The sequence below is a fragment of the Nannobrachium achirus genome (assembly GCF_963921795.1).
Source record: "Nannobrachium achirus genome assembly, chromosome: 13".
NCBI classification, from domain to species: domain Eukaryota; kingdom Metazoa; phylum Chordata; class Actinopteri; order Myctophiformes; family Myctophidae; genus Nannobrachium; species Nannobrachium achirus.
Genome location: NC_137833.1, coordinates 62,379,556 through 62,391,043, shown reverse-complemented (window position 1 = coordinate 62,391,043; position 11,488 = coordinate 62,379,556). Strand labels below are relative to the sequence as shown.

The window sequence follows — 11,488 nt, the reverse complement described above, 5'->3', positions numbered from 1 at the left end:
GGGCTCCGGGGGTCCTTGGAGGTTGTAGTTTGGCAGTCAAGGAGTGTGTGTGCAAAATCTGCCATGGATCGGGTCAACGGTTGCGGAGATATGAGCAGGGCAAAAGTGTGACTGACTGACTGACTGACGCACAGACAGCCCGTGGAGGTTTTGGTAGTAAATGCGACCTACGGTCGCAATAACAGTTTTTTTTGCAGTTCTTTTACAGAGCTTGTTTTGTAGTCCACCTTATGGCCAGTCCCCGGAAGGAGTCCCCGCTTGCTTCATCTCGCACCCAAAAACGAGTGCTCCTGCTGCAGACTGGGCAGCTGGCCTAAACCCTTTTTAAACGTTTTACTTTTTGAAAAATAGGGATTAGATGTACATCGACATGTTGTGAGTTTTTTATTTAATGTTTTTCAAAACTGCAAATGTAGCCCAAAGTTGTTAGTCCAGCCATGAACCAGCAAGAACAGCTGTGCTAGTCGGGCTCAGCCCTATTGGCACAACGGTTTGTGCGTTGGTCTGGCGAGTGGGAGTCCCGGGTTCAATCCTCGCTTCCACTACACAAAGAATGATTAGGGTGTAGGGGGTATGATAGACCCATGTCGGCAGAATGTGTGAATATATATACAAATACAAATATAACTGGCAGAACTAGGAGCAATGTATGAGCACAAAAATATAAACTTCCAAAGTAATTAGTTTCTTTGACCACAAATGTACTTCTTTTACTCCATTTTTGAGCCCTCCCACTGATACAACAGTATAAAGAGTTCCACTCATAATTAGTGAAAGACCGATATATCGGCCGCCGATTATCGGTACCCGATATGGCCTTATTTGGGCATATCGGTTTATATCGGTATCTGTGAAATTTCCCGCCGATATAAAAAGAAATAAATAAAAAACTGGCCGCTGCTGAGAGCTCTGTGGACTAGTGAATGGTAGTGTAATTAAATATTTTGTCCAGCAGAGAGCATCATTCCTTCACACTGAGGCCAGGCCAGTGGAGTGTGAGTGTGTGTGTGTGAGTGCGTGCCTGCCTGTGTGTGTGTGTGTGTGTGTGTGTGTGTGTGTGTGTGTGTGTGTGTGTGTGTGTGTGTGTGTGTGTGTGTGTGTGTGTGTGTGTGTGTGTGCGTGATAACTCACATAACGTCTCACGTTGCTGAAGAACAACAAAGATAAATTAATTCCAAACAATGTCCATGGGAGTATAGGGACAGCACTTGTTGGCGATCTAAGGATAGCATTTTTAATTCCCTTTATAGAGTTTAGAATGACCAGTTCTACCGGAGCTAGCATTAGCCATTAGCCAAACTGTGGACACGACAGTGGAGAGAGGAGGAAGGAAGCGTGTTGCCAGACTTATGGGAGAGAAACAAGCAAACTGGTATATAAAACAAAACACTGTGGACAGTGGAAAGAAGAGTGTTGCCAGATTTATGCGAGAGAAACAAGCAAACTGGTATATAGATCATAAAAAGTGCGCTCCCCTCCTCCTTTACTGTATGGTGAATTGACAACGTATTGTGTTTGTGTCAGCCGAGCCTTGTCAGGCCTGTCAATGTCAGGCCTGTCAATGCTCCTGGATTCTGTGTAAAAATATAATAATAATAATAATAACTCATTTGCTGCCCCCGCCCAAGTTTCCCGAGTTGGCAGCCATTTTTCTTTTTCAAAAAACGTTTTTTTTTTTTCAAAATCATTTTTTTTTTTTTTTTCAATTTTATTTTTTCCAAATTTTTTTTTTTTTTTTTTGGTCATTTTTTTTTTTTTTTTTTTTTAAATATTTTATATCGGTATCGTATCGGTATCGGTGATGGGCCCCCCTCTCTTGTATCGTATCGGTTCAAAAAAAGTCTATCGGTCGGACACTACTCATAATCCTGTCGAAGGGGAGGAAATCTATACCAAAAAACATAACAATTAAAAATGAAAATTAGCACAGATTATCTTTATTTATGCATCTCTAACTATGTTTCTCTTCAATAAATCTAGAAAGGTGTCTTCCCGGACACAGATGATGCAACAGCCTATCTTTAATCTGATTGGCCGATTCTTCTCCACTACAGAACAGACCATCCCATTCTGTGCCAGTCATCAGAGCTTCTCTTTGAGTCAACACCTGATTATTGATCTGTTTGTAGTGATTATTGTGATCAGTTCAGTTCACATTAATCAGTGATGATGAAGATCTCAGCCACCCTCCTCATCCTCTCCTCTGTACTTCGTGTCAAAGCCATCCCAGGAGGTGAGTAGATTTGACATCAAATATAGGCCTATACTTTGTGTACACACACACACACACACACACACACACACACACACACACACACACACACACGCACGCACAGATGAAGAATGTTCTCACTTCATATTGAACTTTAACCAATCAGGATTGTTTAACATGTTTAACACTTTGAAGAACTTTGTTCATTTCAAGTAATTAAATCAATGTCATCTTTGTTTTCTTTCCAGTCATACATAAGGAGACTGCTGTCACTTGCTGTTCAGACTCCGATAAAGAGAAGATGTATGGTCTGGATGGAGAGGTGATGTGGTATGCTGACTTCACCAAGGGGAAGGAGGAGATGCCTCAGCCTAAGTTCATTGATCCAATCACCTACTATGAAGGAGCTTATCAAGATGCTGTGGAACAGCAGCAGGTCTGCAAATACAATCTGGAGATCTCTCGCTCAGCCTACAAGAACCCTCCCGTGGAACTAGGTACACAACTATTACTACAATAACTATTACACTACTACTGAACATATTTTAAATATTATCTATCTATCTATCTATATCTATATATATAATTACTTATATAATTATTATACATTTTTATTATAATTTCTTTACACACACACACACACACACACACACACACACACACACACACACACAAATGTGGATTTATGTGTCGCAACAGCAGATCTCCAAGACCACAACGTGTCCCATCCACGCCACATTGTAGGCTTGTAGATCAGGCTTGGAAATGGGTGTGTACAAAAAAAAGAAAGAAAAAGAAAAACATTTATATAGGGCCTTTATCCAGCACCTTGTACTTTGACTTGCAAGAGCAAAGTGAGACCTATGGGGCTTTTAAGCTGTGACATCATTTTGTAGGCAGAGGAGAACTCTGCCCCCAGAGCATTTTCTGTCCCTCGCTATTTCAACAGATCCGAGACAAAAATAACGACTAAAGTATAATTCTAACACTTTCCTTTCAACAACAAAGAGAAGAAAAAATTGTAAATAGTAAAAATAGTAAAAAGATTCACGGAAACTGGGGGCAGAAATTCTCCTCTGCCTACAAAATGATGTCATACTTAACAGCCCCATAGTTCCTACTCCATATAGAGGCCACATGTGCCACTGTCTTTTATAGCGCTACGAGGAGGCCGGCTTATTTTTTATTTCATATTACTCCTTCAGATTTTATCCCAAAATCTATAGTCATGTGATCAAGACAGATCTGTCCGATATTACACATTTCATCCTAATTGACTATCATTGGCTTCCAGAGTTTGCACTATTGATCTGCCTCAAATCATGCACGTACAATAGCTTGAGATTTCCGTGAAAATTTGCATGCAAATTCCCAATAGGTCGAGGGGACAAATGCCATCCTTTTCACATTGGCTGTGTGTGTGTGTGTGTGTGTGTGTGTGTGTGTGTGTGTGTGTGTGTGTGTGTGTGTGTGTGTGTGTGTGTGTGTGTGTGTGTGTGTGTGTGCGTGCGCGCGCGTGCGTGCAAGCGTGCGTGTGTGCGTGCGCACATGCATGTGGTCTCTCTGCACAGCGCCCTTAATGTCAGTATTGCGGCTGTGTTTCTCTCGGTCCCCCGCTGTGCCGTGTTTGATAAATATCAAGCATGTTTGAAAATAGTCGGGTGGCCCGACCCACCTGTGACCTTTGGATCTTTGAACCCTCACATGATATTTATGCAGAGATTCACCCTCGATACAGGCACAACTTAAAAAAAAAAATCTAATTCCCATAATGCAACGGGAGATAACTCAATCGGGAAATCCGGTTTTGCATACAGGCCAATGTTATGAAATTCACACAAATTGATTTATCTCGTAAAAATTATGTTAACATCTGTGTATTTTCTGTGTATTCTCTGTGTCTACAGAAGAACCTAGCAGCTCCATCTATCCCAGAGACCATGTGGTGGTGGGTGTGGCCAACACTCTCATCTGTCATGTGACCGGGTTCTATCCTGCTCCAATCAGCGTCAGCTGGACCAGGAACACCCTCAACCTGACTGATGACATCACTACCAGCGTCCCGTACCCCAACGATGACTGGACCTTCAACCAGATCTCCAGACTGAAGTTCACTCCAGAGCAGGGAGACGTCTACAGCTGTACTGTCAACCACCAATCACTGAGCAGCCCTGAGACCAGACTGTGGGGTGAGAACACAATTACTTTGAGTTTAGGATCTCCATCTAGGCTCATTTTTCTACTTACTGTATATTGATCCCAAGTGTCTGTCCATGGGATCTATTAGGCAGAAATACCCTGCAGTTACCCCAGCAGACTCCATGTTTTGTTTGTCCCACACAAGGACTCTCGTAAATCATGTTTTCGGGTGAGCATTCGACACAACTGCCAATCAAAGTGACTGTACTGGCCAATCACTGCACATCTTTTCCGGCAAAACTCATTAAAAGAAATCACCATCAAAGCAAGACTGCACATATTACCAACCAAGTACAATATGTCAATCTGGTATCAAGACATCCATAGTCCACTCTGTATTAACCATCATGATGTATACAATATACCAAAATTCATGCACACGTACAGCTGAGGATGCTTTTTTCATTCTCTTTGCTCTTTTGCACTCTCTGTCTTTCCTACGTCATCATCATTACCATTACTATCTTTTTAGATGTGTTGTTTTTGTTGTTTTGCTGTTATTTTATTGTTTGCTGTTACTATATACTGTATATACCACTGCATTGTCTGAAGGAAGCCAAACAAAAAATACCTAACAATAAGGTGCAACCTTGAACCTTGAATGATTCTGAACAACATCTAGATTCCAGTGCACACATAACAAACGGCAGAAGTGCATTTAAAAACGTATGCATTGCTCGCCACAACCGCATTGTCGACATAGTGTCCGATGCAGTTAAAAATGTTTGCCATCCAGTGCAGCACTGTATAAACATTCCAGAGTGTTACTGGATTGGTTTGGTTGTGTTAGGCTTTGCTGGCATCCCAAATACACCAGATGTTGTTTTGTTGACACAGAGAGGTTCTGATTCTGGAGGTGGGATGTGTTTTCCATCTGTAAATGGACCAGGCTTTCCAAGATAAGCACTCTAAGTACCAACCAAGAATCATAACAGACTTTGGGTACAGGTGTAGTTTCTCAATACTCATATTTGGAATCCTGGGCCATTTACGTAAACTGACCACAAGTGGCCTAACAATAGCTGGCATGACAAAGATCAAGGCCAAACAACGGTCTAAATGTTGATCTGTTTCAGCAGTTCTAGACAGCTTGTCTGTGTGGAGGAGAAGAAGGTGTCATGTGTATCCTTAAAGGTGAAACAGCATGCATTTAAAAAGTATTTATATCATATTGTTTATGTCCCAAAAAAAAGAAAATGCATAGAAAACTGCATTTAGACACAGGCACGCAATACAAACACTACAGGTCCTACACCTGAATTAGGCTACAGTATTACACCTGTAACATGAAATATGATTGTAGGCTAATCCTAAAGGAATAATAATAAGCCTATAGTCTATAATAAGCCTCCTCATATTGCTCATTGTTCCATATAGAAGTGTAAGCAGGGCTTGCAGAATCACCTATGATAAGATAAGATGTTTATTGTCACTGTAGAATAGCAGGGTTATCACGATACACAGTGTTTCCGGTGCGGGGACAACGCACGTAACACAACGTTGTCTGCAAAGCACTGCATGCACACCGATAGAAGACGCTGCCCCAGCCCCCGTCGGCATGTAGAGATGAGCCGTTCGCGAACGATTCGATTCTCTTGAACGGCTCTTTTAAAAGAACGATGCGATCCGGTTCACAGTCGCGAGACACAGAGTATTGACTGAGTAGTGAGTCAGTGTCGCAAACAGATTCAAAATCAACGGATCATCCACTTGGGTAGGCACAGCTCAGCTGAGCTCACGCAGTTCCAGCTAGTAGCAGTGTGAACATGGAAGCGTTGCGACTAGTCGTCAACAGACAAACACAGACAGTGCATAAACGGCATGGATTACACTGACACACTGGAACAATTCAGAAGCACCTGAGGTAATTAGAAAATATAACTAGTACACTTGTGTATGTTAATCTGACATTAGATTGTTTACTTATTGGACATGCATTTGTGGCAGGTTATTTAATATGGGATTTTGACAGCTTGCTTCTTCTGGTTTAGACCCTGAAGGGCGGGGAGGGCAAATGCAAGTAGAGTGTCGTCGCTGACGTCAGCGACGGCAGCAATTCAGGACAGCCTGTTCTGAGAACCCGGGAAAAGCTTTTAACCTCTGCCCTCCCAAAAACAGAGAAAGACTGAAGACACAATGGTCAGAAATGGGACTTTGTGAGGATAGAAGGTGCTAGTGGGAGCCCAAAAAAAGGTTTTAAAATAGGAAAAGTGAAAATTCATGGTGTATCACCTTTAAGTGTACATGAACCCTATCAACCTGTTGAGTTTGTTTCTCTTTAAAATTAAATGTAATTTGTGGATTCAAATAACAAATAAAGGTGTGTGTGTGTGTGTGTGTGTGTGTGTGTGTGTGTGTGTGTGTGTGTGTGTGTGTGTGTGTGTGTGTGTGTGTGTGTGCGTGTGTGCGTGCGTGCGTGCGTGTGTGTGTGTGAGTTTGTCAAGCTATACTTATGGGGACTAAACGCATGTTCACACAGTCACCTGCAGGGGACCTCTGACAGTGTGGGGACAAAATAGTAGGTCCCCACAACGGTTTCGGTTAGGTTTAAGGTTAGGGTTAGGGTTAGGGGTTAGGTTTAGGGATAGAGGTTAGGGTAAGGCCACAGGACTTGCATAAAAATGAATGGAAGTCTATGTAATGTCCCCACAAGTGATGTAAATATATATTGTGTGTGTGTGTGTGTGTGTGTGTGTGTGTGTGTGTGTGTGTGTGTGTGTGTGTGTGTGTGTGTGTGTGTGTGTGTGTGTGTGTGTGTGTGTGTGTGTGTGTGTTTCTCTCCAGCTGTGGAACAGGACCAGCCCAGTGTGGGTCCAGATGTGTTCTGTGGGGTGGGGCTGACCCTGGGTCTGCTGGGGGTGGCCATGGGAACCTTCTTCCTCATCAGAGGAAACCAATGCAACTAAAACAATGCTGACACTGTCAATATTGTGTTCATTTAATCATTTAATCTGTAACTGTAACATCATAAATTAGAAGTTATTGTATAGGATGTAGGATAACAGGGTTTTGTCTTTTCATTATCTCCGCTAGGTTGAAATTGCTGGGACAGAATGTATTTTTGCCTTCACATTGAGGCCTATAACTCTTGTACTGTAGATCGTACAATAAAAAAGAAATACAACAAATTGATGAATAAAACAATTCTCTCTGAAGTCATGTGATCAACGTCTGATTTTTCAGCTTCCATTCCGATTGGCTACAATTTGCAGTACGGAACATAGACCGTAAAAAAATATGGACGGTGGGATTCGAACCGTCACGTGACCCATTGGTTTCTATCAGAGTGAAAATGATGTTTTTTTGCCCTCATATGGGTCCGCCATAATTGTATTAATGGTACTCAGGGAATGCTATTGGCTGCCAACGGTCACGTGCAACCTTAATAAGGATACTTGGGTAAATATGTTGAGCCTGACGAAAATAAAGCAAACGAAGAAGAATCATCACAAGCCTATGATCACAAGCCCCTCCTACAGCATACCCTGCTATAACATCAATTATAACATAAATGGGACCATATTTTCACAAAACCCATATCATGGTGATTGAAACTAGTGACAGGAACCATAAAGTATTTATGACAATGTTTATTAAGGTAAGAAAATCGAATGTAAAAGTTTGGGGGAAATGAATGGAATCCTATTGAGAACATAATGCTTGTGGTACCAGAAGAGTACAACTAGCGGCCAATCATAGGAGCTTTTATTTCCGTGTTTGCTTCATGTTAAATCCGGACAAATCCTGGAAAGCCAATCCAATCTGCCCCGGATTGTAATCACACACCGATAAAAAACATTTCACACTACCCATAGGGGGAGCCAAACATGCTACAAATGTCACAGTTTGTTGCCTAAACAAGTTTTGTTTGTTTTTTCTCCTACCAACTTCGGCACAGATAGTCTTGACAATGACCATCAAACAGGGTATTGTTACTCCATATCACCTGTAAATGCCTTCTCAGACTTGTGGGTGTCTATTGAGCGTCTATTGAGGGAAACTCCAAAAGCTTTTTAACTTCTACTGTTACGGCAGTACATTTATGTAACTATATATCAATTTGTACAATTATATTACACAGTATAATGTGGTCTAAATATGTTTCAATGGATGCTATTTCATGCACACGGATCTTATACAGTGACGTCAGGAAACTACCAGAAACCTGTGTGGTCACTCTATGACGAGGCCTGCACCCAGGCTCATAGGAAGCTGTATCACCCTGAGGAACTGGGGGACACGTGCACACACACACACACACACACACACACACACACACACACACACACACACACACACACACACACACGCACACACACACACACACACACACACACACACACGCGCGCGCGCACGCACGCACTAAACCTTCAAAGCCAGAAGATACTAATCTAACTTGGTGGACCGTCTAGTCCACCCGCTGCCCACTCTCTGTTTCCTTGTAATTATCATGTATTGTATTCTGTGCAATGACCAGTCAATGTATGTAACCAAACCTGTTTGTATGGTCCATCCCTTATGCTTAAGGGGCAGGGCCAGCCAATATATACTGTAAGTGTTCTAATATTCTGTGTGATTCTCTAGTGACAGCCATGTGCTGTCACTAGACTGTAGCACCCGGACATGTATGCAAGTGTCTTATTCTGGTGACAGTCCATTGGACTGCCAGTAGACTAGCACACACTTTTGCTATGTTCGTTAAATAAACAAACGCTCAGAGACTCAACCTAGTGACTTCTTATTGAACATTCTCAGTACCGTTTTTGCCTCCGAGTATACTATATTGTATACCCCATATTTGGCCATGTCCCTACCTGTAGAGGGCACCACAAACTAGCTTGCATCACAGGTAACCCTATCTCTAACCCTAACCCTAAACCTAACCTCTATGGAAGTGCTGCCACTCCGACAATAAGAAGTCACTGTCGGAGTGGAGACATGTCGGAATGGAGAGCAGTCACCCAGGTTAAGCACATGGACAACCCTTCTGCCATACAGATATAAAAAGCTAGATACCTCATTCACCGCTGCTGTTCATTGGAGCGACGCGCCACAACTGTAGTCCGGAATTCCGGGATTGTCGGAGACCATGCTGCCAGTCATGTGACTACTGGCCAATCACTGTGCGTCCTTTCTGGGACTTATCATTGGAATGTTTTCATCCAGTTCCAGAGAAATACCACATGACTAAATCCATGACATTGGACGTGGGTGCCTCTACAGAAAAAACTTTAATGTTTACACCACATGTACAGTATATTCTCAATGTAACTACCTTTTTAGCTACACCTTTTCTATGTAGCTTGTAGCTTTACAAGTTACATTCTCCATTCTCCAGGGGTATGAATGTAGCTTGATCAAGCTATTGCCATGGTGAGCTACTTGTATCTTTACAAGCTACACTTCCAAAGCAGCTTCCCCAACACTGGTGATAAGACTTTGTGCCTCATGGAATGCACAGCCTTGGGCCAGGTGAGCACGGATTCCGTTCTTCAGTGTTGCTTTGAAAGACTCTACTCCACTACTGGCCTGTGAAGAGGCAGCCGCTCTTTCTCCTCGTTTTCGTCCGGACGAGGCGACAGATGGTGACGAGTGTTATGCGCATGTGCCGACACATGTTGACTCGAATATTTAGCTCCTTGGAATGGAAGCGAACCCCGGCTGTAGTGATTATAGCCATGCTGCCCTACGGACTGAGCTAGCGAAACCTGGCTAATGATGCCTACTTCTTTTGTGCTTTTATCTTTGACAACGTGGAAGCCCACTTTCTTTGTGCTTTTTTCTTTGACAACGTGGATTCTAACAACCACCTAACCCTAATCCAAACCCTAACCCTAACCTCAGGAGACTATGCCTAACCCTAACCCAAACTCTAACCCTAACCTCAGTAACTGTGTGAGACACAGTGGGGGTGAGAATGTCTTCCCGTCCGCTCACAGCCCGTCTTCAACACGGCCGGATCTTCAATATGGGCCCCTTGGGCACGTGCCCAGGGGCCCTTGGCATCAGGGGGCCCTCCAGGGTGGCAAAAAAAAAAAAGAATGACCCCAGCCATTTAGTTGTTATCTAATCCGAATGAAATAAATAAGATGAAGCCCCCAACCCCCTGATTTTGTGTTTTATTGTTGAGATGTAGTACAATGTCCACCAGCGCTCGGCCTGGCAGCACAGTGAGTGCACACTGAGCTGCAGCAGCAATACAGCATATTGGCTTTGTTCAAGATGGGTGGGCTGTGTGACATGCAAGGTCAGGTGCTGCCCAGCTGCCAGTGAAGAGGCAGGCAGGTGACTAGTGAGTGAACGTGCTAAAATCAAAGAAGGAAGCAAAATGGACAACAAACAACCGCTGCTAAGGCAGGGGTCGTTAATTTTGACCCCCCCTCCCAAGGAGGATTTTAGGGGAGGGTCATGCTATTTTGGTTTTAATCTCGGGGAGGGTGATGCTATTTTAATTTGAGTGTCAGGGAGGGTCATGCGATTTTGAATAAAAAAATAGTCCAGGTTTTTATAGGCCTATATATATTTTTACTACAGCGTTCCTTTCAATAATACTATTATTTAATTAAGGAACGCTGTAGTAAAATACAACAATGATACCACCCTCCGCTTTCTCCTCAATGGCAGGGCCGGATTTATGAACGGGCTGAAGGTGCTGCAGCACCGGGCACCACCACAAGGGGGCACCATCCTAGGGCACCCTTTTCTTTTTTTTCTTTTTTTTTTGCTCGGTCAGCGAGGATCTACTATCGAAGTGTGTGTATGTGTGTGTGTGTGTGAGAGAGTGTGTGTGTGTGTGTGTGTGTGTGTGTGTGTGTGTGTGTGTGCCCTGTGTGTGCCCTGTGTGTGTGTGTGCCCTTCGATAAATCCGGCCCTGATCATGTGACACTCCCAGCAGTCCGTTGGCTTGGCACGTTCGGGGCACGTTCCTTCGTGCGAAATCACTCAAACTTCCTTGTTTACCCCACTTCACTTGTGTGTACAGACTCAGAGAATGATTCCCCAGCATTTAGAAAACAGGCAAGTGGGAGCCAAAAAAGAAAAGATTACGAAAAGAAACGTAAGAGACAAGCTGGACTC

At 43.2% G+C, this 11,488-nt stretch overlaps 1 protein-coding gene across 1 annotated transcript; it reads left to right on the top strand.

Moving 5' to 3' along the window:
- Positions 1–2,166: 2,166 nt before the first annotated feature.
- On the top strand, positions 2,167–7,317 carry LOC308297489 (H-2 class II histocompatibility antigen, A-U alpha chain-like; the record flags this gene model as incomplete). Its single annotated transcript, XM_080740894.1, has 4 exons — positions 2,167–2,233; positions 2,461–2,709; positions 4,120–4,401; positions 7,196–7,317. The coding sequence occupies 4 exons, from the start codon at positions 2,167–2,169 to the stop codon at positions 7,315–7,317; spliced, it is 720 nt and encodes a 239-aa protein (XP_080597020.1).
- Between the last annotated feature and the right edge of the window lie 4,171 nt (positions 7,318–11,488).